The sequence below is a fragment of the Rhinolophus sinicus genome, linkage group LG01, assembly GCF_036562045.2.
Source record: "Rhinolophus sinicus isolate RSC01 linkage group LG01, ASM3656204v1, whole genome shotgun sequence".
Taxonomy (NCBI): domain Eukaryota; kingdom Metazoa; phylum Chordata; class Mammalia; order Chiroptera; family Rhinolophidae; genus Rhinolophus; species Rhinolophus sinicus.
In genome coordinates this window covers 34,700,035-34,726,484 of record NC_133751.1, presented here as the reverse complement: position 1 = coordinate 34,726,484, position 26,450 = coordinate 34,700,035, and the positions used below count along the sequence as shown (strand labels likewise).

The following is a 26,450-nucleotide window of genomic DNA, read 5'->3' as shown; positions in this document are numbered from 1 at the left end:
ATTTTAGAGAAGTTCTAATGACTTCACTCAGGAAGTCTTCTTTGTAACCTCCTGGGTATTGAGATATTTCTCTTGACTTCAAATAGCAAGAAATGATTGCATCTGAAATCATTGTATAAACAAGTAAAATAGATTAACTTTCTTCCCTTCCTTATGTAAGGAATTCCAGGGTTGTAAAGAATTACTGAAACCCTTCCAATCATATGGAAGGAAATTTTTGTATCTAAAATCTTTTATGTCTTGTGCCTATGTCTCATGAATGAAGAATCAAAATTTGAAATACAATGCAATACACTTTCCAGAACCTCTTGTATCGTTGTGCAGGTTATACTTACACAAGAGTGGCAGGACAAGGAGGTCAGTGGGGACTGAAATGTAGCCTCTATTCAGTGGGGTAAGATGTGAGACTATGGGCCTTAGCACTCCAGTAAGAGCATCTGTTCTTATTTGCATGGAGATACCCTATGGGCTGCTTGCTCTCTGAGAAAGTGTTTACACACACACACACACACACACACACACACACACACGCCTTATTTCCAATAGACACTGAGTAGCAAGTTTCTCTCAGTAATACTTTTTTATTTCTCTTTATTCAATGGGCACCTTACCATGATAAACTATTTATGTTTCTTCAATAGAAATTAATTGCATATAATCAACTTTAAAGTTATAAAAGTGGTATTTTCGGCATTTAACTGAAAATATAATAATGGCCCCAAATAAATCTTTGATTTGAAATATAGATCCCAGACTAACTGACTGAGTTCCAGGATTAAGCCAGAAGGGAATGAAAATTATCTGTACCCTTTGATAATGAATACAGAGCCACGGAGTAATGTTCAGAGCTGAATTCTCTCATAGGCACATACGAGGTGTGATAAAAAAAATACAGTGAATGTTTAAATTAAAAGACACATTGCTATTAATCCCGCTCAAAATACTCCCCCTGGCTTTGAACACACTTATGCCATCATTCTTGCCACTTTCTGAAGCAGTTCTGGAAGTCCTCTTTAGTGAGTGTCTTCAGTGAGTTGCACTGTCATAGCTGTCTCAATGTCTTGAATCAATTCAAAACATTTATCTTTCATATTCATTTTGACTTTGGGGAAGAGCCAGAAGTCGCACGGTGCCAGAGCCAGTGACAAAGGTGGATGAGGACACACCGTAATGTTTTTATTTGACAGAAATTGCCATATATCAGAAGTGATGTGTGACATGGAATGTTGTCATGATGGAGGATGAAACCATTTGCCCATTTCGTGTTAATGCATTGTTTGTGATCCATGATTTATGGCATATTTTAAAACACACCTTCTCTCAACCGTAGCTCACACCCGACTGACTGCACCTAACAAGTTGAAAGTTGTCACACACTGTTACTAAGGTTCGAAGTGCTGCTTCCCGTATTGAAGATCCCTGCCTTTCTATTGGATGGCACTCAGTGCAGCATTTACCATATTTTTTATCACACCTCGTATACTTTCTGACAAAACTGTGGTCAGAATAATCTGATGATAAATAAATAATAGGCCAACAGTGAGTCTTAGGTGACTCTCATGGACTCATCTGGCTAATGATTATAGTTTGGATGGTTAAATACATTTAATGTTCATGTAGATAGCCAAAGTATATAGACTCATGAACCTGAAATATGCAATTCTGAAACTTATGCAGCTAAAGAGATGATTCTAGGGGTTGCTTCGTAAATTTCAAATCTTGGACAGGTGCAATTGCTCATAAGAGCAATTCTGTCTTAAGCTGAAATAAAAATAATATTGAAAAGGATTGCTCATCACTGTCATAACCCTATCAACATTCATTAACATTCCCGTTTCATAAAAATCGCATGTTATACAGAGAGTGAAATTCTAAAAATAAGTTCCAACAACTAAGAATAAGCTCAATTTGACTATAAACAACGAGTTTCCTTCATACTGTTTAAATGCATATTCTTGTTTTTGACAAATTTCAAACTTACATGGACATTTTTTTTTTCTATGTAAAAGCTGGTTTGTCCAGAAAATATATATTCTGCGGGAGATAGATACATGCTTAAAATATTGATACTAAATTAGAAAAGATTGTTAGTTATACATGAATGCAAAAAATGATGATATGAATCTTATTGCTTAGAAGCAAAGCTGAAAATCTGTTGTTTTTATGTTGTTCGATATGTCAGTGTACATTATAATTATTTTTTAGAAGAAGAATTTTCTGTGCTGAAGTCATTTTTCTCTGCCACCTCGGAGAAAAAACAAGAATTTACATTTAATCTTGCCAGTGCCCTCTACCTTCAAGAAGGATTCACTGTGAAAGAACAGTATCTCCATGGCAACAAGGAATTTTTTCAGAGTGCCTTAAAACTGGTGAATTTCCTGGATGCAAAGGCTTGTGCAGAGACAATAAGTACCTGGGTAGAAAGCAAAACAAATGGTAAAGTTTCTCATTTTCATAACATCATTATTTGATATTGTATTCATGTTTTTTTAATACCTAAAGTAAAGAATGGTTGAATATTTTCTCACTAAACTGTCTCAGAGGGATCAAATCACCTATTTTACTTCCCTATTATTCAAAGTAATACTAAATTAAAAAAAAAAAAAATTGTAAGCTGTTTTGAAAAGTACAGAGGTTCTCTCTCTCTCTTTTTTTTTTTTGAGAGACGACTGTAAAATTCTTAATGGAAGAATTTTAATAGTTATTTTTGTTTACTGGTAGGTGTTCTAAAGTACGGCAGTAGGAATAATATATTTGGCCAGATAAAAGTTAGATCTGTCAATCCCAAATGTTTTCTTTCCCACAAAGTCTATAAATAATTAACACATCTTAGTTGGATGTGTTAATGTTTAATAATAAATGTTGATAGTCCTATCGTAAACATGGTAATCTTAACTTTAAGTTAAATACAAGCTAGCACAAATTCCAAAGGGGCTGTGGGATGGTATAGTAGAAAGAACATAAGCTTAAAATCATACAGATGGGTTCAAACCTTAACAAGTTCTAAGCTATGCCCTATTTAAAATGGGAATGTTATGAAAATTTCAGGATTATTAGAAAGTTTCATAATAATGTATGTGAAGTGACAAACATATATCTGGTCCTTGATTAACAGTAGTCTGTTTCTTCTCTTATTCATTCTGCTACAAAAAAATTGTAGTGGTGTAAGATGGTGTAAGATGCTACTGTTTTATTTATGGGAAGCCTTATATGGAGGACCATAGCAGAAAATGTGAGACGGTGTTGTGAGCTGTGTTCACAGGAAAGTCCTGTTAATAGGATACAAAATGAGAACATCCCTAGACAGCTCCATGGCACCCAATCATGTTTTTGTCTCATAACTTTGAAATGCTCACTGGACATAGAAATAGGAAACTGTTTTTTTCAGAAGAAGAAAATCATACTACCAGTTGCATACTTGTCTCTTCCCAATGGTCAGTGGCTGCAGCTGCAAGAGTAGCAAGTTTGAGTTTACCATTAAAGTATTGATTCTAATTGTCCTACTGGAGAACCTTGAAATAAAGTTTAAAAAATACCAATAAATATGCAGGAAGAGGTATTTAGTTTCTGTTCTTTCTGACTGAAAAATGATTTAAAAAAAATCTCACTAAAGAGAGTTCATGACTAGGTCTGTCCAAATTTGCCTAAGACAATCCCCTATCTCCTGTTTCCTAGAGAAACCCATTTGCACCTGTTTCTAAATATTTAATAGTGCTCCCCTTTGCTCTCAAAATTGCTACTTTTAGATGATGAAGCACCCTGTTTATAACTGATCTGCAAAAGAAATTTTTGTTTTAATTCTATTTAAAGCACTTTTACTGAACCACTATTGCATATTTCTTCCTACCTCCTCCTCTACACCCTTCACAGGAAAAATTAAAGACATGTTTTCAGAGGAAGAATTTGGCCCTCTGACTCGGCTTGTCCTGGTGAATGCTATTTATTTCAAGGGGGATTGGAAACAAAAATTCAGAAAAGAGGACACACAGCTGATGAATTTCACTAATAAAGATGGTGCAGCAGTCAAAATCCCAATGATGAAGGCTCTTTTGAGGACAAAATATGGTAATATGAGAAAGCACACTCTAAAGCATGACTTTGGGGATTGCCAAGTACATTTAACATTTTATGTTCTCTATTCCAGGTTATTTTTCTGAATCCTCCATGAACTACCAGGTTTTGGAATTACCTTATAAAGGTGATGAGTTTAGTTTAATCATTATACTTCCTGCAGCAGAGATAAATATAGAAGAAATGGAAAAACTGATTACTGCTCATCAAATCTTCAAATGGTTCTCAGAGATGCAAGAAGAGGAAGTGGAAATAAGCCTTCCTAGGTTGGTAATGCCATTTTATTATTCTGGTTCTTATGTTTTTACTTATGGAGGAATTTGAATAACCAGATGAACGAGAACAAATGCTTGAAAAGTCTATTGACAAAAATGAAAAGAAAAATGCGTTTGGAAGTATTACTCCACATTATGGATACAAAGGCAGGTCTAAACATCACCAGCATTGCTTTGCCATGAGGGAGACTAAATTTAAGTGCTCAGTAGTCCCTGAAAGAAGTGAAGAAATGTAAATCTTCAAACTAGAATGCAGGCATTAAAAGGAATTATTATTCTTTTTATTGTACAAATTTATTTTTTTCTAATTTTTTTTCCTGATTGGAATTTAAAATATTTGTCTTCTGTTGTATTTAAGGAAAATAAAACCCCCAAACACTTATGGTACTATACAATTAAAAGCTATGTTAAGTCACATTTGACCGACAGTGCTCTAACAGTCATTGAATTATAAATAGAATTATATGGTCAGTTTTAGATAGTTAATGCAAAATGGAATATACAAAGGCATATCTCAGGAGACAGTAGTTATAAACACTAATTTCTTAATATAATGCTTCTAGGAGAAACTTCAGAGAGTACGGTGTGCCCAAATAACTCAGTTCACACTCTACCTGAATTTTTAAAAAGAGACAGATGTCTAATAGATTATATTTGTTCTTTTATTTTTAAATTTTCTTAACACTCATCAAGGCCTGCATGGTCTGTCCACCTCTCTTCCAGGCCCTTGGTCTCACACCTCCTGGCCTTTTTCTCCTTCTCCACTTAGCTAGGACCCAGTCAGTCATTTTAATCATACTGTCATCAGAGTTGATGGTTTTGTCACCTTGTCTTTGCCCCTCTTTAATTCTCTCCCCAACCATTGTCAATCCTGAGTCTACACGAAAAGCCACTCCTCCTCCACAACTACTGATTGTGTTTACCAAAACCCAGAAAGCAATCACTTCTGGTCTCACCAAGGCTGGAGCTTGGAACTCCTTGTGGATCTTCAGAGGACTTTCTTTTCTAGTACCCATACCACATAAAAACCCCACCCAACACCAAAACTTTACCTCTATTCTTAATGTACTACTTTATGCTGATATCTTTTACTCTCAACATACGTCTCAACTTCGTTCCTTAAAGGAAACATATCATCAAGCAAACTCACCTCTTTACTCTTCACCTCAAAATATGTACAATTCTTTGCTAATCTCTTCCTCCACTTTCCTTAATGCCCTGGAGAAAGATGTGTCTTTTTCACTCGAACTCTGGGATATTGATACAAATATTATTAACCATCCTATTTTTCTTAAAAATCTTTCTTTAACCCTGTGGCACTACACACTTGTATTTATTTTTTTGATCTCTCTGTCAAATTTACTTGCTCCATGACTTACATTTTTTTTGTTTCTGTTCACAAATAATGTTTACCAGAGTTTCATCTTCAGAAATTGTCCTCTTCTTACTCTCTCTTTCATTTATGTATCTAAATCTGAATCTCCTCCCCCAACCCCTTTTTCTATTCTGTATCATCTGTATATCTCTTCCTGAATGTTATTCAGTCTTTCAAGGAGTGTTCTTTTTAGCAACTATCATGTGCTGAACATTGGGATATAATGGTGTATGTGACAGATAGTTTACCTTCTAATAATAGCAGTAATAAATTTTGGAATTAAATTGTTTATTTTCAGTTTTACTTCCCTTATCTCTCCCCCTCTCTCTGGAAAGATCATAGTTTGGGTCCAAAAAATCCTGAGTTTGAAAATGGACTATGCCGTGTACTATCATTGAAGTCTTAGGATTGTCACATGACTACGGTATCTTGAGTTGTGGTTTTATTAGTATAAAATGAGGGTAATGATACCTGTAACTCTAAGTGTCCCCAGCTTCATCAGCCTAGATAACAAATGTCTAGAGAATGATGCATACATCCCAAACTCAATTGACAACAGGAAATACAAGTTTTTTGCCAGAATTCTCTTCTCCAACATTTTAGGAATCCCTACAGGAATATTTCACAGTCACAAATCCATCCAGAACAGCTTTTCCAAACTGTTTGGCCTTCTTATCAGCTTCTCCAAACTGTGGCCACACTTTCCATACAACTTCTCCAAAAGTGTAGACATAGACTTTTTTTGTTTTAAATTTCTCTAAGAACAACTGTTACGGGTTGAATTATGTCTCTTTTAAATTCATATGTTAAGTCCCAAACCCCACTAACTCAGAATGTGACCTTATTTGGAGATAGAGACTTTACAGAGGTAATCAAGTTGAGTGACATCATTAGAGTGGGCTCTAATCCAATATGGGTGGAGTCTTCATACAAAGGAAAAGTTTGGATATAGAGATACACATAGAGGAAACAGTCAGTGAAGATGTGTAGGAAGAAGATGGCCATCTATAAGCCAAAGAGAGAGGCCTGGACCAAACCTTCCTCGCACAGCCCTGAGAAGAAATCAGTTACCCACGTTTTGGACTTCTTGCTTCTACAACTGTGAGACAATAAATTTCTGCTATTTAAAGCACCTAGTTTATGGTAATTTGTTAAATAGTTGGCCTTGGCAAACTAATACAAATAAGAACAACTTGAGTGTTCAACCAAACTTTACTGGAAGCGTGTTCTTAATAAGAGGGGCTTACAAGGTAGTTTCAAATCAGGTGCCAGGGATGGGTATTCCTGGAGTATAGGCCTTTTTTTTTTTTTTGTACCAGAAAGCCTTATCCTGTTCATTGCTGTTAGCCTGCCATTATCATGGTGTCAGAGCCCACTCTCACTGAAAAAGGTGTTTTTCCCATCTCGCTCCTACCCAGGCTCCAGAGTCCTCCAACTTTTCCCAGCATATAAAGAAGATAACACAGATTTTTCTCCCATCCTCTCTAAGGTCAGGTTCCCAGTCATGATAAGAATCTACAGCAGTAGATTTCAACCCACAGTGAAACGATGTTTTCATATCATGTCAAATATATTACAGCCTCATCATGTCAAATTTCTCTACCTTCATGTTACTGGTTCTATTTGCGTAATGAAAAGCTTTTGCCAAACAAATGAGCACCTTCTGACTTTACAGGTGAATTTGAATCTTCAGTTATATGGGAACAGAAACATTAGTTGGCAGCTGTACCCCTCTTTTTCCAAACAATTTCGACCACCATTTTTTTATTTTTTTATTTAGTGGTCGTTCAATTAAGTACCTCATTACGTACTTCTATTCATAGCACAAAGTCTGGCAAATAGAACGTGCTAAATAAATGATGGCTATTTTTCTTTTTTTGTTAAGAGGATCACTGCCCAGCCAGTACCAAACTAGAAAGTCTTCTGATTTCTAAATTTCTCTTACTCTTATCCTCTCTGTCGCATAGACCCTTCTTCATGGTGTCCAACCAGTAAGTTATCATTCATTCTTCAAGGTTTCCTCACAATTAACTGTTTTCAGAGATTTCCTCAACGTGTAGATTTCATCAACATGGTCAATTAGAATCAACAATTCCTTATCTTTATTTCTTGAACATTCTGTGTGAATTTACATTATAGCAGTCAATACACTGCTTTTTCACTTTTTGCTCACATTCTTGTCAATTCTATTAAGATGTGAGCTCTGGGACAGGGGGTTATGTCTCCTTCATTTTGGTTTCTGTAGTCCCTAGCACATTTCATGGTACATAGTATGTACTAAATGAATATTGTTGAATTAAGTCATACAAATATTTTCAAAGAAAGATTCTGTTATTTTCTTTTATCTAATTTTACATATCTCAAAAATCAGAATTCAACTTTCTAGTCACTCTTTAATTCATTCCCTCTGAGGATTCTGATGGAGCTGTTCCTCCTTCCCTTATGTGCAGCATAATGAAAAACAGGGCATCAACCATTTTCCTGGAATCTTCTCACTACAGAAATAAAAATGACTTTGCTTTTAATTCATAGGACTGAAAATTTTGTTATCAATTATTCAGTCACATTAATAAAACATTACATTTAAAATGTATTAACATCTCCCTATAAAAGTATTAGTCTTCCAGTTTATTAAAGGAAGGATTCCCTTATGTGTTAAGTTCATGAACAATTTTAGTTTTTTAGGACACATTTGTTGAATTAAATTCCCTAAACATTATGGATTGAAAGTTCTGAAATGCATTTCCCCCAAAATGAATAGTTTTCTGACAACAGAAAAATATCCCCTTAAAATCTGTTCAGTACAGAAGAGGGAAAACTATACAGGCTCAATAAATACTTTTGTGTAGACTGACAAGTTTACATTTTATTATTCACTGAGGTAGTTCTTTTATATCTGAATGAACGCATTATGGTTTCAAACTGACAATTGAACATTTTGGTAAAACTGAAACAGTTTAATCAGGTGTATTAGTTTCTTACAGCTATTATAACAAATTACTACAAACTGGTGGTTTAAAACAAGAGAAGTTCATTTTCCTCACAGTTCTGGAGGCTGGAAGTCCAAAGTCAAGGTGTCTGGTGCACCATGCCCTCTCTGAGACTCAATGTAGAATCCTTCCTTGCCTCGCCATAGCTTCTGATGGTGGCCTTTATCCTGATTATTCCTCTGCTTGCACATGCATCACTCCAATCTTTGCCTCTCTTGTCATGTGGTCACCTCTCTTCATGTGGCATTCTCCTTTCTTATAAGGACACAGGTCATATTAGATTAAGGGCCTTCTCTATTCCAGTATGACCTCAACCTAACTAATTACATCTACCATGACTCAATTTTCAAATAAGTTCACATTATAAGGTGCAATTTACTAAATGCTAAAGAGAAAAAATTAATCTAAGAATGCTTGCATATAAGCAACAGTAGAAAGGAACATGCCACTGACTATTTAGATTATAGTTACTGTTTAGGAAACAATTCTCCTTCCCTTCTTTGATGTATGGACAGTTTAGAATCAAGGGCAACAAGATAGAGTCTAGTCTAAAAATATTAAGGTGATTTCTAGTGTTTATTATCTGTAACATACCAGATACCTAATTTTGGACATTATCCTGCAGTTGGATAGCAACTAAAATAATCATATCACTTTGTCTAAATGCAGTATGGGATCCTGTCAGCATCTTAATAGTCAAACATCCTCAGGTTGAAGAGTCTAACACACAACTTGCTTTGTATTAGATTCTTCTGTTTATAAAAAACATTCTGAGAATATGTTTTTATGATTACATATGTGGAAAATGTGATCATTTAATACATGTAAGTAAGGTAAATAAGCAAGTAACTTTCATCTACATAGCATTTAAATTTGTTAAAGCATTTAGCATGTATATTTTAATACTAAATACTGTGGTTCTATAGTCTAACTTGGTTATATCTTATATTTCACAGATAAGGAAACTGAATCCCTCCACAATTAATTGATTGACATTCAACTAAGTATTGGGTGATGGGATAAATTCTCATATCTATTGGCTCACAGATTTACAGTCTTATTAGTTTGCTACTTATTAGAAAATGTTTGTCCTGTTCAAAAGCACAGATCCATTGGGACCACTGTAGACAAGGAACTAGGACAGTTACAAAGTGATACACATAATCCCTGTTGATAAGATGGTTACCACTTAGGTGGAGTGGTGCAAGATTTGTACAAGAAATTTATTGACAATAGCCAGTCGTATAGAGTAAATACTAAAAGAATGGTACAACCAGTAAGCACTAGGAGATTCACGAAAAAAGAGAGGAGAGAGGGAAGAAGCACAGAAACTGGAACTGTAAACAAAGGCTTCATGAAAGAGGGAAGCCTTGAATTGAGCTTTTAAAAATCAACAGGAATAAGTCTCATATGTGATGAAAAATTGTTGAAAATTTCCAAGTAGGATAGTGTAATGATTAAATCAGTGTTTTAGATAGATGTATTTGGTAGTCACAATGCCCTCGTTCATGCTGGATAACTTGTTTAAATTTTTTTTCTCATTCTCCCCTACCATCCCCATTTTTCTGGATAACTCCTAATGGTCCTTAAAACCAAGTTTGGGTTTTAGAAAGTTTTCTGATCTGTCCATGTGAGATCCCACATCTTACCTTCTCCTTGCTGGGAAAAGTTCTCCCGGTACCTTGTGTTTATTTCCGCATAGCAGTTATATTATAATTATTTGTTTGTCTTTCTCATTGGACTGTAAACTTGTTGAGGTCAGGAGCTATGAATATTTCCTTTCTGTGATCCCAGTACAAAGTATGCATCTAAAAAATAGCAGCTGTTCAATGCATTTGCTGCTTTAATCTAAATAGTACTTATGTTCAGAATGTGTTAAAGAGGGAAAGATTGAAGCCCAACAGATCAGTTAAGAAACCACTGCAATAATTCAGACACTGAATAAATAGTGTTTAAAAGAAGCAGCCTCCCTGGGAATAGTAAGGAGCTGGGGAAGTAGAAAGACTTTGGCATGTGACTGACTAGATATGGGTGAAAAAGGAATAGATTGTCTTGAGGTTCTAAGTTTGACTTACTAGGAAAATGATAGGACTGTGATTTCTTATTCTTTTGTAGCATCCTTAACTGGGCACCATGGATTTCTGAAGAGTTCTGGGGCAGGCTTTACAGTCCTTGAAGCCCTTGAAATTATTAGCAAGTTTATTCCTGAAAGGTCATATGTGTATTTTCCTTGGGTGAGATTTTGTAGTTGTCACTGAATTTTTGGTTGTCCAGGTCTTTAAATTTATTAAATACTAAAGTTCTATTCAAAAGTATAGTAATAACTAAAGAATAGCCATAGTCTGAGAGGAGTTCTTTAAAAATATTGACTGTTGCGGCATCTCACTGTACCTTTTATCAACTGTTAGAACCAGATCATGGAAAATAGAACATAATATTGAGGACAAAGAATTTTGCCACCTTCTCACTGTATAGTTTTAGTTTTTGTTACTAAATGGGATAATGATAATACATCCCTCTTATGGTTATTGTGAGGATTAAATAAATAATGTGCATAAAAGTTTTAGTACTTGATACTACCTTTTACTATTATTTTTATGATTATCCTCACTCAGTGTTAACATTTATTATCTTATAGTACCTACACTCTCCTAGCTACTTCTCTTTACCATGTCTCATTTATTCCCCACAACAAGTCGATAGAGATCTATTTTTATACTCAGGTTACAGAGGAGATGCAGACAGGTAAATACCTTGCTTGTGGTTACACAGCTAACAAATGGCAAAGTCAGAATACAGGTGTAATATGGGGCCAACATGAGGGAGAGCACAGAGCAGAGGAAATAATCAGTGGCAGAACGAGCAGCAAGATAAAAGATTTGGGGCAGCAGTGCCAGGTGACTTTTGCAAAGAGCAAATGCCCCCCATAGGACACAAAGTATCATCTTCTTGCTGGGCTAGAAATCTACCCCAGGCTTGGCCAGCTGTGGATTTCTAAGTGGGTGAATGTGACTTGTGTGCGGGTAAAAGTGAACTCAGGGAAAACGAGGTTGGATATGAGAATAGCTGTGTCATGACCAATTGCACTAGTGGTTACAAAGTGTTGATTTTTTTAACCTATTGGACACAGATACAAATTGGAATCCCAAATTTACATCGAACATTTTCCACGTGTTTCATATCTGACAGAAAGAATTTTTAATCCAGCCTTTGTAGCTAATAGAGTATATCACACATTCTCTCTCTCTCTCTCTCTCTCTCTCTCTCTCTCTCTCTCTCTCTCTCTCTCTCTCTCTCTCTCTCTCTCTCTCTGAAATAACTGGTTAGAAAGTGAACAGAAACTACTATGTACTTACATGATAGTCCAGGGCCACCACTGTCAAGCATTGCGTTATATTTTCATCCTTGTGTGCAGCTTTAAGATTTGGTTTGGTTGGTTCTAAGACAGAACATTTCAAGGTGGACTCAAACCCACTTTATCTAAACTGGGATTACAAATAATAAGGATACGGACCCCAAGGGAGAACCATCCAAGACTTTTTTTTATTAAACAAGAGTCCTGGGTATAAAGAAAAATGAAGGAACACCACCAATCCACCGTCAGGCCTGCAGGATAGGATTGGATCCATCTCAAGACGGAAATTCTGAATTTTTTCTTTCATTTTCTGCAGCTTTTACCTGTGTAAGATCCCTTTTAAGCACAATGGTTGCATTTGACAGTAAGTTGCTGTCTTGTTAGCAAATAGATACGATTTACATATGCTAAAACACTCATTTCATGATTATTTAGTTGTTAATTGTCTATACAGTCCTCTTGCTGCTCAATCTTTTACCATTGAGCTGTATTCTGTTGACAAATTTTACAGGAAAGTCAAGGAAAAGGGGAAATGAACTACCTCTGGAATAAATATTCAGACACAAAATTTGGAAGAGGTACACAAGTAATACTATATATAATGATTGTTAATTAATTTTTATTAGATGGCCACAGGAGTTAGTACATTAACTTTGACTTCAAAAGGACCAAGGTTTGAATCTTGGCTCTGTCTCCTATCTTGACCTTGAATCTGAAAATCAACCTCCTCAACCCTCCCTTTTAAAAATATGTTAATGGGAATAATAATGCTAACATCATAGGTTTTTTTGTGAAGATTAAAAACTATAATCTATATTAAGTGCCTAACACATGGAAGTACTACTTCACACGTGGCTATTCATTGCTCCAGTAATTATAGATAATTTTAAATTGGTTGCAGAGTTTACTTTGATTAAATGGTTAAATTGGTTTCTATTACTGTGAGTTTCATTGGACTATATTATGAGCAGGACTCTTACTTAAGGGACTTTAGTGAGAATCAGGCATTATTAGAAGTTGTAATAAGTCTCGCAGTATTCCTATTATCATCCTAAAATTATTGTACTGTTACACTAAAATTAGCCAATTTATAGGTGGAGGATTTATCTTCCACCTCTTAGAAGCCCATATTCCATTCAATTTAAAAATAGAGTGTGGTAATGAAACAGAAAACAAAAAAGACAAAAAAGAAAAGAAAAAAAATAATCCTCAAACCATCAAGCTGCACATTATTTTTCTTAGCAGGAAGTTCAGAGGAAGAAATTGAACACAGTTGGCATAAGACAAGCTATTTTCATTATCAGTAGATTTTAATATGCATGTTGTGCCCATTCCCAGTTAGCTAGGGTTCTGAATGAGTTAACATTTTCCAAAAGTGCATAATATTTTACCAAGAAATAATTAAGGCCCAGTAAATTTCTGCCATGGCATGTTCATCGTTTTGAAAAATTATAATTAAGAAGCTTGCTTGTTCAGTATTTGGCAATGAAGACAGTGATCTAATTAGACCGTTTGCTCAAGCTAATTTCTAGTTCCACGTGTGGGCCTACCTGTTAACTAAGTACTGATCTAAGCAAGGATCTTGTGCTTGAGCAGTTGTGTCTGTGTCCAAACCAGAGAGCACAGGGGCAAATGCCCAGCAGGGCACAAAGCAAGTTGGGCGGGAATAGCCTGGGAATTTGGCTGATGTGGGAACATACAGAAGGTGCCCAAAAAATGTATACACTTTTTAAGAAAGGAAAAAAAAACAACTGTATTACAATTGTAATAATATATACCGATAACAAAAGAGGAGTACAAGTCATGTGTATACATTTTTTTTGGCACACCCCTGTTTAAGGAACTTACACTCTTTTCTTTCATAAACAGAGTTTCAAACCTGGTTTTCAAATGTAAATTGATGCTTTAAGCATCTATAAAATAGCTTCTCTTATTACATTATTATCATTAGTATTAGTATTATTAAAATGGTAATATGAGGGTCAGTGATTGCTGTTGACTTGGTATCACAGATCAGTGCCTAAGAGAATCTTTGAGATTCCCTGGGTAAAGTCCGTTTTCACATCAGCCTGGACAGGTAGTCTGCATCTGGAATCCTAACTTTTGGCCTTGTGTCAGGAATACTGGGCATTATTGTTTTTCTCCTATAATTTTTATCTTTTATTTTACTTGGAAGAAATTTAGTTCCCTTTTAATATTTTACCTCTTTACAAGGCCTATTGTGACGATATTAGGTGTGTTCATAAACTGAAAAAAGTCACATCAATTGTGACAATGGATGGGAAGGATAATAAGTTATTAATCCCTCTCTGTATCCCAATAGCCAACAGTCTCCCCCAAAGCCTGCTGGTTCCTATTCCCCTCTGATAGTATTTTGGGCATCTGCTAGGAACCATCTTAGATGGTATGAAAAAAACTAAGTGTATATAGTTGCTGGAGGAAAATTTTACACTTCTCTGGAAGGAGCTAAGCAATTGCAAACTTAAAATCCTCACCCTGTATTGTTGGGTAATTGTTCATTTAAAAAGTAGAGTAGTCTCTTCCCTCTTCCCGCCAACCATTTATCTGGGAAGCACGTTGTTAGCAACCCAAAACTGCCTAGTGGAACTATGGAAAAATGGTGTGAAATGTAAGGAAATGTAATCAGGTTAAGGAAAACAAAAGATTTCATAATATAACTTCTTCCAAGTCATCCACTTTAGAGTTATTAAAAAAAAACAAAAAAACATTTTGAGAGCATATGTGTATAGTGTTTCAAGACTTGTCTTCATCTTTTTTTTAACAGATTTAAAGTAGAACAAAAATTAGACTTCAAAGAAGCTTTGTATTCTTTGAACATAACTGAAATATTTAGTGGTGGCTGTGACCTTTCTGGAATAACAGGTAATATGATAAATAATTCTTATTTTATCATGTTAATGTGTTTTCTTAGGAACTATGTTAATTGAATGATCTTAAAACTGAAACAGCATCTGGCCCCAGAAAATACATATCCAGTGAATAAATGCCATAGTCATATTGAGCTGTTTGTAAAGAAGCACTCTATTTTGCATTTAAGTACTTTCCTTTAATGAAAGCCAGAAAACATTTTAGAATGTTAGATAAGACTTCCAACAATTCTTATAATGAAACTGTGTAGGTAAAGTATTACATGGGCTTCTATTTCATTCCTATTTGGATTTCCTTATTTGAACAATGGGAATTACAACTTCGAGTCTCTCATCTAAGCAGAACTAATCAAACTCTTATAAACCAATTTGCAAATGTTAATTCTGTAATATTAGAGCACACAAAAGGGGCTTTCACACCATGGTGCATGATGAACACAATCTAGAAATTGTAATGCTACAGTTTGTAGGTTTAGCTTGGGACTGACCACAGATCTCAGGACATGGAGCTCTTACTCTATCTTGCACCTAGCAAATTGTGCAGAGCCAAGATGTTCCCTTGCACAGCAAAGCCTGAGACAATCTTTTAATTTTTCTCATCCTGGCGATACCCAGTAGTTAATACCTAATGAAAGAGGGGAAAAAAATGATGAAGAGGACCAATTTGTCCCAAGTTACTTACCCTGTTTTAAATAGTCTAGTTTTCTATAAAGGGGCCTAATAATACAAGCCTACCTATCTGATGTGGTTTTGTATCATAACATGGAATTTTTGTGCATTCCTATATAAATATCTTGACTTAGCAGAAGTATTCATTAAATCATTCACTCATCAATTATGTGAGTAAACGAACAGAATCAGTGAGCTTTCCTGGTGGAGGAGTTGGGTGCGGTACACAGGTGACATAGATGTTCATTGTCACCTTCCTACATGATTTAGCTACTTGTTCTCATACTGACAGATCTGACTTCTTTGACAATTTCATCAACACCAGAAATAAAACAGTCAATATGAAACACTGCAACAGGACGCCCTCTAAGTGTGCCCTAGAGCACAGTCACCTCCCCACCCTGAAATGAACCATGCCATTTTTCAAGGACCTCTTCCTCTTAAGCTTCTTTCTGGCCTTCGGAAGCTTACTCACTATACCTTAGGCATTTCTAACAGCCACTCACTCGGCCAATTGCCAGCAATTTGTGACTTCTACACAATTTCTTGTTACAAGCAAATTTGTCAAGAAAATACCTCCAAAATGCTTTATAAAAGAATTTCTGTGAGAGAATAACCCTGAACAGAGAAGAAGACAAGTCCAACATTGTCAGTTCTTTTTCTCCCGGGTTACCTATTTGAGTTGTTTTACCTTCTTTGGTCTGCTTTATTGCCTGAAATAGAACCACCCCAGCCAAGGCTGGCACTACATCTGGTCATTAGGAAAATAGTGAATTCCCTGCCATCCCTACATTTCATTTGTGCAGTAAGCATTCACTAAAGGCTGCTGGGAACCAGCCCACACCTAGTGCTTTGGGATATTTATACCAAAAAGACAACCTTTTACTCATGTAGTTTCCAAGGTTTAGACGAAACGTTTTCAGAGTTTCTTTAGAAACTTTGAGGTGAATATTTGACTTCTAATTGTTATTACCTTTTATGTCGTCTTTAGTAAAACATTTAACCTTTGTGATCCTCACCTTGCAAATCTGTTCAATGAGACAGTATATCCTGGTGGTGGAAATAAATGAAAGAATATGTAAATCACCTCGTTCAGCATCTGACACATAGTAGATACTCAGTGTATGTTAAATTCAAAAACAACAAAGGAGGCAATTGTACATTAATATTTACTTACACATCTTCTAGCAAAGCTGCAGGAGGTTTCTCATCCCCTGGATTTGACAAGGACATATGAGGCATTTTCATAGAAACAAAGGGAAAGAGTTATTATAAAGGTATAGAAACCAGTGAATTTATGGAGTCCAGATTCCTTGTTCTAGCCTACTGCCCCTCAGGTCCTATTCTTTTCCCAAGACTGTGCTGTATCCATAATAAGATGGAAAACACAAGAACAAGCTGCTCAGTCTACTTAGCCAGAGTCACTTGGGGTACTTTTGTGAAACTGGGAGAAATTCTCCACTCATTCCCAACCTGCTTTTTGGTCCTTGCTCTCAGGATGAGCCCCTAGGTCATCTACTTGGTGCTCTCCTATGTGAATCCTGTCTTTTTCCAGGCAATCCCAGAGAAAGATTGTTTTTTTGCCTGACCTTAAAAGACCAATCTCCTGCATTTCAGTTAATCCACACAATGGGGCGAATGCCCCCTTTTCTCCATCTTATGTGTCAGAATTAGACAGGGTGGTGAAGGAAGACTGCTATTATGAAGTGACATTTTTGCTGAAGCCTGAATAACAAGGAAGCCAGTCAGGAAAAGTTCTGGGGAAGGAGTTCTAAATGGAGGGAGAGCCAGTGCTATGGTCTCGATGCTTGATTTTTGTAGCTTGATCTACTGGATAAGGACAGGAGGGTAATGGATGAGGATAAAAAGTAATTGGGGCCCAGACAAAGTCATCATAAACAATTTGCAGTTTATTTTTAGTGGGATGGGAAGCCATTTTTTATGCAAATTAGCTTTGATGACGTCTCTCTATTTTGTCTGAGGGGATTTACCTTTCAGTAAGCTGTTAGAGCTGGTTCCGCTTTACTAAGGTATTTCTTCATGAATACTTTTAAATTTGGTGGCTTTGGTGGAGTCCACCTGCATCACATCAGCTTTCTCGCTCAAGAGAGACAAAGTTCCTTCTTCTCCTTTTTCTTAAAATTTCAAGGCCCATCTTCCTCTCCTCCTCCCATTTGTCACCATTGAACACACAGCTATGGTTCAGTTTGAGGAAGGAACGTTGTTATATCTATCTGGTCTTAAAGGAGCAGAGATGGTTGATGACTTCTGAACTCATGGTTTCACTTCCCCCTTCTCGAGGAGACTAGACTCGCAGGCCACTATGTCAGAAATGCTTCACACATACATCAGTTCCACCAAGGGGAGAAGAGAGGCATCTCCCTCAGCTTCCATCTACACCAGAACAAAACATTGTAAGACACTATCTTACACTGAAAAGTTTGATAGGTTTTAAAACAGCTCTGAAGTGATTTTGTAACAGATACCACAAAAGCTCTTTAGACTTTCACAGCCTCATCAGTCTTGAAGGAAAGTAAATTTTGTTTTAAACTCAGATCAAAACTGCATACAGAATTTAAAAGGCAAGTTGGCTTTGAGGTTGAATATGTAGGGTAGGATTAATTTAAATCTGTAAAGCGTCTTTCAACTTGTCTGTAGACCATGTTGGTGGGCAAAACCCTCTCTCCAGTGAAATATTTCACTTAGTGGGATACCTGATTTGAGGCTTATATCCTTCTATCTTTACCTTTTATATCTGAGCTAAGCTTTGTTTCTCTATCTCTGTCTCTGTATCACCCTGTAAAAGTTATACCTAAGACACCTTTATCTATAGGAAATTATCTAACTTGGAAAGAGTTTTTTTCTTTTTTCCTTTTCTTTGTTCATTTGAAAATGTAATTAACTGGAGACCTAATAAGCAATGACTCTGAATTTTAACCCTTAAATACACTTTCATATTTTCCAACAGATTCATCTGAAGTGTATGTTTCCCAAGTCGTGCAACAAGTTTTCTTTGAGATAAATGAAGATGGCAGTGAAGCTGCAGCATCTACTGGTGAGATGAATGATTTCCCAAAAAGCTAGGAGGAAAGATGAAGGCAAATGAGCATTAGGGTGCTGGCACTTTGCAATAATCTGTTCTCCCTGTTCCCTCCTGTTGTCTAGTGCTCTGCAGGAAGAAAAAAGAAACTGGTTGTACAAGATGCTTGTGCATCTCTGTAGCCACAGCTTAATGCAAAGGGAAGGGAAGGGATTTGATTAGAAGTTGAGCCTCATCTACTGACATTTGCTTATTTGCACACGGAATTACCTGCCAATTAGCAGATAGGACCTGTGGAGCAAACTTTAGGCTCAAATATGAAATCATTATTGTTCAGGAATGCTCACTCTTAAGTAATGGTCTTAATTTCATTCTTCCATTACACCACGTTAGCCCCTGCTTTTCTAATTTGATTCTTGTCATTATCTCGGTGGCAGTGGTTCTCAAACTTAGCTGCACGTTAGAATTACATGGAAAGCTTTTTCAAATCCTGTGCCCAGCACACAGCCCCAAATAATTAAATTTGTATGTCTGGACGTGAGATCCAGACACAAGTGTTTTCTTGAATTTTCCTAAGTGTTCCCCATGTGCTTCCAGAGCTGAGGACCAGTGCTCACAGTGGCTGGCAGCCTGTTTTTGCTACTGCAAGTGTAGTACATAGGCCAGAAGCATGCTCATCACTTGAGAGCTTGCTAGAAATGCACACCCTCCAGCCCAACTCCAGACCTACTGAATTAAAATCTGCATGATCTGTGTACACACTGTAGTTTGAGAACCACTCCTCTAATTTCCTTGAATTGATGGCATTGTGAGTAGTATCTATGCTACATATAAATGATACTAGAAAAATTATTGGAGGAAAACCTTGAGTTAAATTGGAAATGGAAAAGCTACTTTAATGAATCCCGCTTAGGTGTATTTAAATATTTTAGATTATTTGGATTCTAACCAGTATGTAAAAGATATGTATCACTTAAACTCTCTTATTGATAAATTTCTATAAGTTTATGTCCATGTTATGAATTTCTTGATTTATTTGTAATGCTACATAGTGCCAGTGGATTTTGACGTCTGGGTGTGACACACTGGGCTCTCACTACCATTTTGTCATCTCCTGAAGGACTTCGCATTACTGTGCTCAAAAAACATAGATTGGAGAGGATGAAATATTTCAATCCTTGGAGAAATCTAAAGGTTGCATTGGGATGAGGTTACTGGCCCATGTAGACAAATTTTACATAGAACTGGAAGATTCTTTATAGATCATTGTCTGATCCTCTCATATTGGTGAAAAAACAGGCCCAGCAATGTGAAGTAGCTTGCCTGAGGTCAGACTATTAATTGACAGCGGAGTTTGAACTGAAATCAGGTTTCCTAACATCAAGTTCAGAGCTCTTTCTGCCATTGCCTATTGCCTCTCATTTTAAGTCTAGCTTTCTCTTAAAAGGATGTAACAATCTTTAAGGGATCAGCAGTGACCCTGATGTATCACACTTCAGAATAGTCAGCATGAATATTTTTACTTTCAGGCATCTGCTCGGGGGTTGCTTAAGAACAAAAAACTCAAGTATTCACCCAAATGAGAATGGAGGTGATACTGACTCTGCTTTCCTGATTATCTCATTAGTTCAGATATGAGTCACTATTCATTGGTAATTTGGGTTATGTTGCCCTGATAATCCAGATAGTAGGAGTACCATGCATTTTATATTACTAAGGTTATGTTTGATTGTGAAGGGGATCAGAATATGCCACACCAAAATACGCCATTTTGACAGAAAAATTACTTTGAGCTGCAGGTAATTGAGAAACAAAACATACAAAATGAGCTCTCTGTCCTCCTCCTATCTGCCTAAAACCAGGGTATAAATTTCACCTTTATCACAGGAGATCGAAGTTGGCACTGAAAGGACTCTGCATAACAAACCTTACTAAATAAACCTTATCTACCATTATTTTTCCCTCTATATTTATCTTCCCATGATTTATTGCCCCTAGAACTCCAAATCATTTTTCCCTTTGTCTAGTCACTTCTCCACAACTTACCACCCTTTGTAAATATGGCATATAAGCTCTTAAGCCTAACCACTTCTTTGGGTAGTCATTTCTTTTCTATGAAGCTCCTGTGTGGATAAAAAATAAAGCATGTCTTCCGTTCATCTGTTTTTTGTCAGTTTAATTTGCACATCCCAAACAAAGACTGTAGAGGAACAGTTTTTTCCTTCCATACAATTATTTTTCAATTCTAATCACACATGTTACATTTTTAAAAATTGCTTTTTTCACAGTTTTGAAAAAATTGTACAAAAGCTCTGTACTGTTAGTAAAGAAACCATCTAAGTTGAGTGTAGAAGTATTAACTTAGAAAGAAAAGAAATCCAACCATTTATATTTACCCACTCTAAATATAGACAAAGGACACAATGGAGCAGCATAATATAAATTATCATAGTAAATAATTGTTAAGACATAAAATCTCCTAATCGCATGATAAAAACCTCATATACATTCATAGCACAAATCCTAAAAGCTCTGAACTCACAGAATAATTTTGGAAAGGTAAGTTAAAAAAATAAATTTTAACTCAGATGTAATTACCACAAGCCTGAAGAATGGAAATAAAGTGCAAACATATCTGCATAGGAATTAGAGTTGAAATATTATAAGAATAAATCATATAATGTAAATACACAGTGAGCAGAAAATTACTGTTTAAAACATAAAATATTTCAACTGCTTTCACTAAATTGAATCTAGTATCTGGCTTTCTTCTTCACTGAGCATAAATGTGAAGTTAGAATTAGTCTATGAATGATCCAATATTTATTCTTCTGCTCTTTGGTTTTTAAATTTATTCCAAACTTCTCTCTATTTAGAAAATGGTAATATTTCCACTTGTTAACTCTTCAAACAAAATGGCCTTTCCTGTCTACAAAAAGTATTATGGATATACTTTCTTTACTGATCTTTTAATGTGAACATCTAAATAACTGCTGTCTCTTTTTCGTAGGAATACACATCCCTGCGATCATGAGCCTGGCTCCAAACCAATTTATAGCAAATCATCCATTTCTGTTTATTATGAAGAATAACCCAACAGGTACCTTTTTGAGAATCCCCTGGCGGAACTGCTTAAGTCAAGCAGACCTATTCCTAGCTGCTGATTGCAATCTACGTATCTGAATCATTTATTCTTTCAATGGGTATTTGTTGAGTGCCAGTTTTGTACCAAGCATTCTATTTTAAGAGATGACAGGGGCCTAAAATAGGGCAGTGGTAATAATAGCTGAGGACATAGCTGTTACATGTTCTAGCCATTTTAAATACTTATCTCTAAAGCTAACACTATTCTAATAGGTTAGACATTTGACTAATGAAGACATAGAAGCTCGAAGAGGTTCTGGAGTTTGTCTAAGTGGCAGGGTGGGAACAGAACCTACTTGTCTCTGAAGTTAGCTCCCTACAGTGCTACAATAGGGTTGGGAATTGGAAATTATATATAGAGTTGAGAATGTTTCAGAGGTAGATTCCAACAGAATAAGTGACTGGGTATAGGCTCTGAGTGGGAGGGAGGGCTCAAACATAATTTCAAATCTCCAATTTGGGAACTTGGTGAAAGATGATGCAGTTAGGTACAAAAAGTAGAGGTAATGGTAGATTGGACTGGCATTTGACACAGTGTTAACATGAGGAAATGCAGCTTGTCAGGGTCAATGTTTCTGCGCTTTCTCTTATGAAAAAGAGAAGTCAGGAATGTGGATAGAGTGAGGGAACTTTCTTTAAGTTTATATTTAGGACTCTTCAGGAGCCATAATCATCACATGAGGGTTATAAACCAGAGGAGAGCAGATACTGTTTTTCATTCATTTCTGTATCCAGCCAAGTATTTGACAGAGTGACTTGCACATAATATCAATATCCCTCAAGCCTGAGAGTATGGACATGGCTGTCAGACCTGGGCTCAAGTCTCAGCTCAATTAACTAATAGTTTTCACACAATCACTTATACTTTCTTGGCCGTATTTTCTCTATTTCCTACATGAACATAATATTTGTACCGATCTCAGAGATTTAATAAAATAATATATGAAGCCTGTAACTCTGTGTTTGACACATAGTGTTTATTATGATGAACAAATCAATAAATATAATTGAGTGAATGCTTGAATAAATAAAGGAAAAATGAAAGTTTCTCTGTAAAAGTTGATTTACATGGAAATGAAACATAATTAATTTCAGGATCTGAATCTGTTAGATTCACTAGGGACACTGGTATTATTGGCTCCCTAAAGGATATACCAGTCTCTTTTTTAGTCTCCATGACACTAGTGCTAAATGACCCTTCTGAAAGTTGTATCTTGAAAACAATGGAACAGTTTTAGATTTGCTGATATTGCACGAATACAACTTCATTTCCAGTAGAGATTGTGTCAATGTTAAAAGATATTCTGATTATGTCATTTGAGCCATACATCTTTAACCTTTGGATGACTCTAATTTCTTATAATTAGTATGTAATTGTTGAGTATGGAGAACAGAAAAAATGAAGTTGTATTGGGCATTGACACACAAGGAAATAATTACATTTAGAATAGTGATGTCTGACTCTTTATTTTCCAAGCTGATGACTAGGGCTATGTAATAGCTGTCAGTTAAACAGCAGTGAAATTCAAAACTCCAAATAATCCACTTATTCATTTATCTGTGATAGTCCTTCACTATTGGACCTTAATGACAATTTCCACTATTTTATGATCTTAATTGTAATGAAACTTTCTCAGCTAAGGTTACTCCCTTAAAGTATTATTTAAAATAAATGACCACTCATTTATCATTTATTGAGGGCTGTAAATTGTTGCTATATAAAATGTAGAATAGCCTATTATTTTAAGACAATAGACATTCAGTGGTTTATTTTTCTCTCACAAATGGACTCAAGAAAACATTAAGATTAACAAAGATGGTCATTTTGCCTAGCATAGTAGACTAAGTGGGTTAATGCTCTACATAAAATATATTCATTTGACAATTTCAGAAATATGAGGATGAATGATTTTAGATTTAGTACAACCAATTTTTATCTAGATTTAAAATTTATTTGGGGTTAAATAGTTCTCTTGTGCAAAACCCATACATTATTTGTATTTTCCTATCAGGTTAGTTTTATGTTTTAATATAGTCATCAAAAGCTCTTATTAAGCTGAACTTCCAGGGAAATGAAGAACATTTTTTATTCTTCTAGGCTGAGGATCTAGAATAGCTTTACAGATTTTCGGAAGAAAACTGTGGAAGATACTATATGAAACATGCCACTTCTGACAAAGTAGTGAATCATGATTTTGAAACTGACAGTATGCCACACATATTTAAAAACAGTGTGTTCAGAACGCTTTCAGATCTTGAGTTGAAGGGAGAAGCGGACCGCAGGGTATTTATTGAGAAATCTTTTCTTGTAGGCTATGAGCTTTGATTATGTTATTGTATTTTAATATTAATAGGTAAAATTTGCTTCCATCTGATGGATACATTGTATAAATGTAATGACTAAATATGGTTGGAGGCACCTCTTTAAGAAGGGAACATAAAGAGAAAAATGGACACGATAATGATTTCTGCTTCAGCCTGCCTCTAAAGCCATTGCTATTATGTCAAGGGAGATTTCACTAGTCTGTCCATTTTAGTAGTGAATAGATTGTGACTGCATAAAGACTTAATTCAAATTGTGGTTCTCCTTGGTCAAAAAAACAGATTGAAAAGTCTGAGATAAATGACTTTTATGTAATATACTACACTTCTAAGTGTTTAAAATTTTAAACTATTGTCTTCAATTATGAATTTCTATAAAAGTTATTTAAAAATTTTCCTGAACAATAATTCTGACAAGCATTTTGAGGTCATAGAATTATAAAGATACAAGAGTCACTGATAATCCTATTGTGACTAAACAAAATATATATCCTAGGAAAATTACTTACCTTGTTTCCCCAAAAATAAGACCTAGCCAGACCATCAGCTCTAATGCATCTTTTGGAGCAAAAATTAATATAAGACCTGGTATTATATTATATTATATTATATTATATTATATTATATTATATTATATTACATTGACCAGGTCTTATATTAAAATAAGACCAGGCCTTATATTAATTTTTGCTCTAAAAGATGCATTAGAGCAGATGGTTCGGCTAGGTCTTATTTTCGGGGAAACACGGAATACATCCCTATCTATCTGAAGACTAAGGGTTTTTGTTTCTTTTTCTCAGAATGATTTTGATATTTTTTTATTATTATTGATTATAATTTTTCATAAAGTATTATTGATTGTAATAATTCATAAAAAGAAAAAACTGCTGGAGACTATGGCTCTTTCCATATTTTTGACTTCTAAAAAGTCTTTGGACTGAACAGTAAGAGTTAACAAAAAGGACTCTTTCACTGTTATTCCAAATATATTTAAATATACTTTTTATCAGCTTTAAAATTATGTAAAATTTATTTTATCACTTTTGAAATTAACCTTTATCACATGACCATAGGAACTTAAAGAAACCCTTGACATTGATCCATTCAAGCCACTTCCCTTACCGTAATTGAAAAGAAAGGTGAATGGATTTTGACACATCATTTATTTCTGTTTTGTCCCCTAGTTCTTACTTTCTTTCCACTTGCAAACACAGAATGGCTGTAAATTAGTGTTTGCATTTATGCTGTACATTATATCACCTTCATGATGTTTTGAAAACACTAGTGATATGAAAACATTGTCTTTAGCAATGAGCTTTGATTCAGAGCTAAAGGAGATCTGAGAAGCTACACTTTTAACCCTAAGGGCTATGTTACATGCATAAAAAGATGACTGCTAATGCCTTACATTTAAAACTCTACCATGCTCATTACCATTTTATTATGCTGTGTTTGCCTGACTGAGTCTCTATATTTAGAAGAATACCTCACGGTCACTATATTTTTGCTTTGCTTTATGAAAACACGACGAATGTATTTTTCATGGCAAGCTGTTGTGGGTGTTAATTTACATTATAAATTACCAGAAAATGATTAATAATGATATAATTATGTATTTTAGACAAAGGAGATGCTTTTGCTCTTAGACATTGCTTAGTTATCTCATAGAGAACAAAGACTAAATGATTTGTTAAAATAGTAAGAAAAACCAATTATTAACTTTTTTTCCAGAAATTCTTGAAGTATGTTTTTTTATTTTCCTAGAATCAATTTTGTTTATGGGACGGGTGACAAATCCTGACATCCAAAAGATGAATGGAAGAGATTTAGATTCACTGTGAATGAAAAGTACCACCTCAGAATATAAGATGATTCCTGGAAAATAGTTGATTGGCCAAACATCATCTTGCAAATGTATTCTATATATCTTTTTATGTTTTAAATGAGCCTTTGTTAATCTGTATTGACATAGACCTGTATTAATGAATAAGTGAAATTATTGATAAATAAAAATGCATTCAATGTTTCTATTCTTTCTGTATGTTCTATAAAGTCTATATGAAAGCAGTTAACTTATATAAAATATTGCTATTACTTACTAAAATATTACTAAGCTATTTTGCATATTAAATTCTTAGATATCAAAGTCTATATTTCTAAAAGACAACACTAGCTAACTATCAGGCATAACAGCATTAACCAGACCATGGGGAAGTAAGGTCAAGATAGAGTGGGTATTGTGGTTGCCTCTCTGGGGTGATACTTAAGATACAGAGATTTGGTATCTATGACAGTAGACAAGCTTTGAGGTTTTCGCTCAT

General features: G+C 35.3%; 1 protein-coding gene across 6 annotated transcripts in view; it reads left to right on the top strand.

Moving 5' to 3' along the window:
* LOC109449507 (serpin I2) overlaps nucleotides 1-26,155 on the top strand; it is a 161,162-nt gene extending 135,007 nt beyond the window's left edge. For all 6 annotated transcript variants that reach the window (XM_019735864.2, XM_074327410.1, XM_074327411.1 and 3 more), the window contains 7 exons: nucleotides 2,206-2,436; nucleotides 3,871-4,065; nucleotides 4,145-4,337; nucleotides 14,852-14,949; nucleotides 18,592-18,678; nucleotides 21,674-21,763; nucleotides 25,894-26,155. In XM_019735864.2, coding sequence (XP_019591423.2) covers nucleotides 2,206-2,436; nucleotides 3,871-4,065; nucleotides 4,145-4,337; nucleotides 14,852-14,949; nucleotides 18,592-18,678; nucleotides 21,674-21,763; nucleotides 25,894-25,970 — 971 coding nt within the window. In that variant the 3' untranslated portion in view covers nucleotides 25,971-26,155. The remainder of the gene's footprint in view (nucleotides 1-2,205; nucleotides 2,437-3,870; nucleotides 4,066-4,144; nucleotides 4,338-14,851; nucleotides 14,950-18,591; nucleotides 18,679-21,673; nucleotides 21,764-25,893) is intronic.
* The last annotated feature ends 295 nt before the right edge of the window (nucleotides 26,156-26,450 follow it).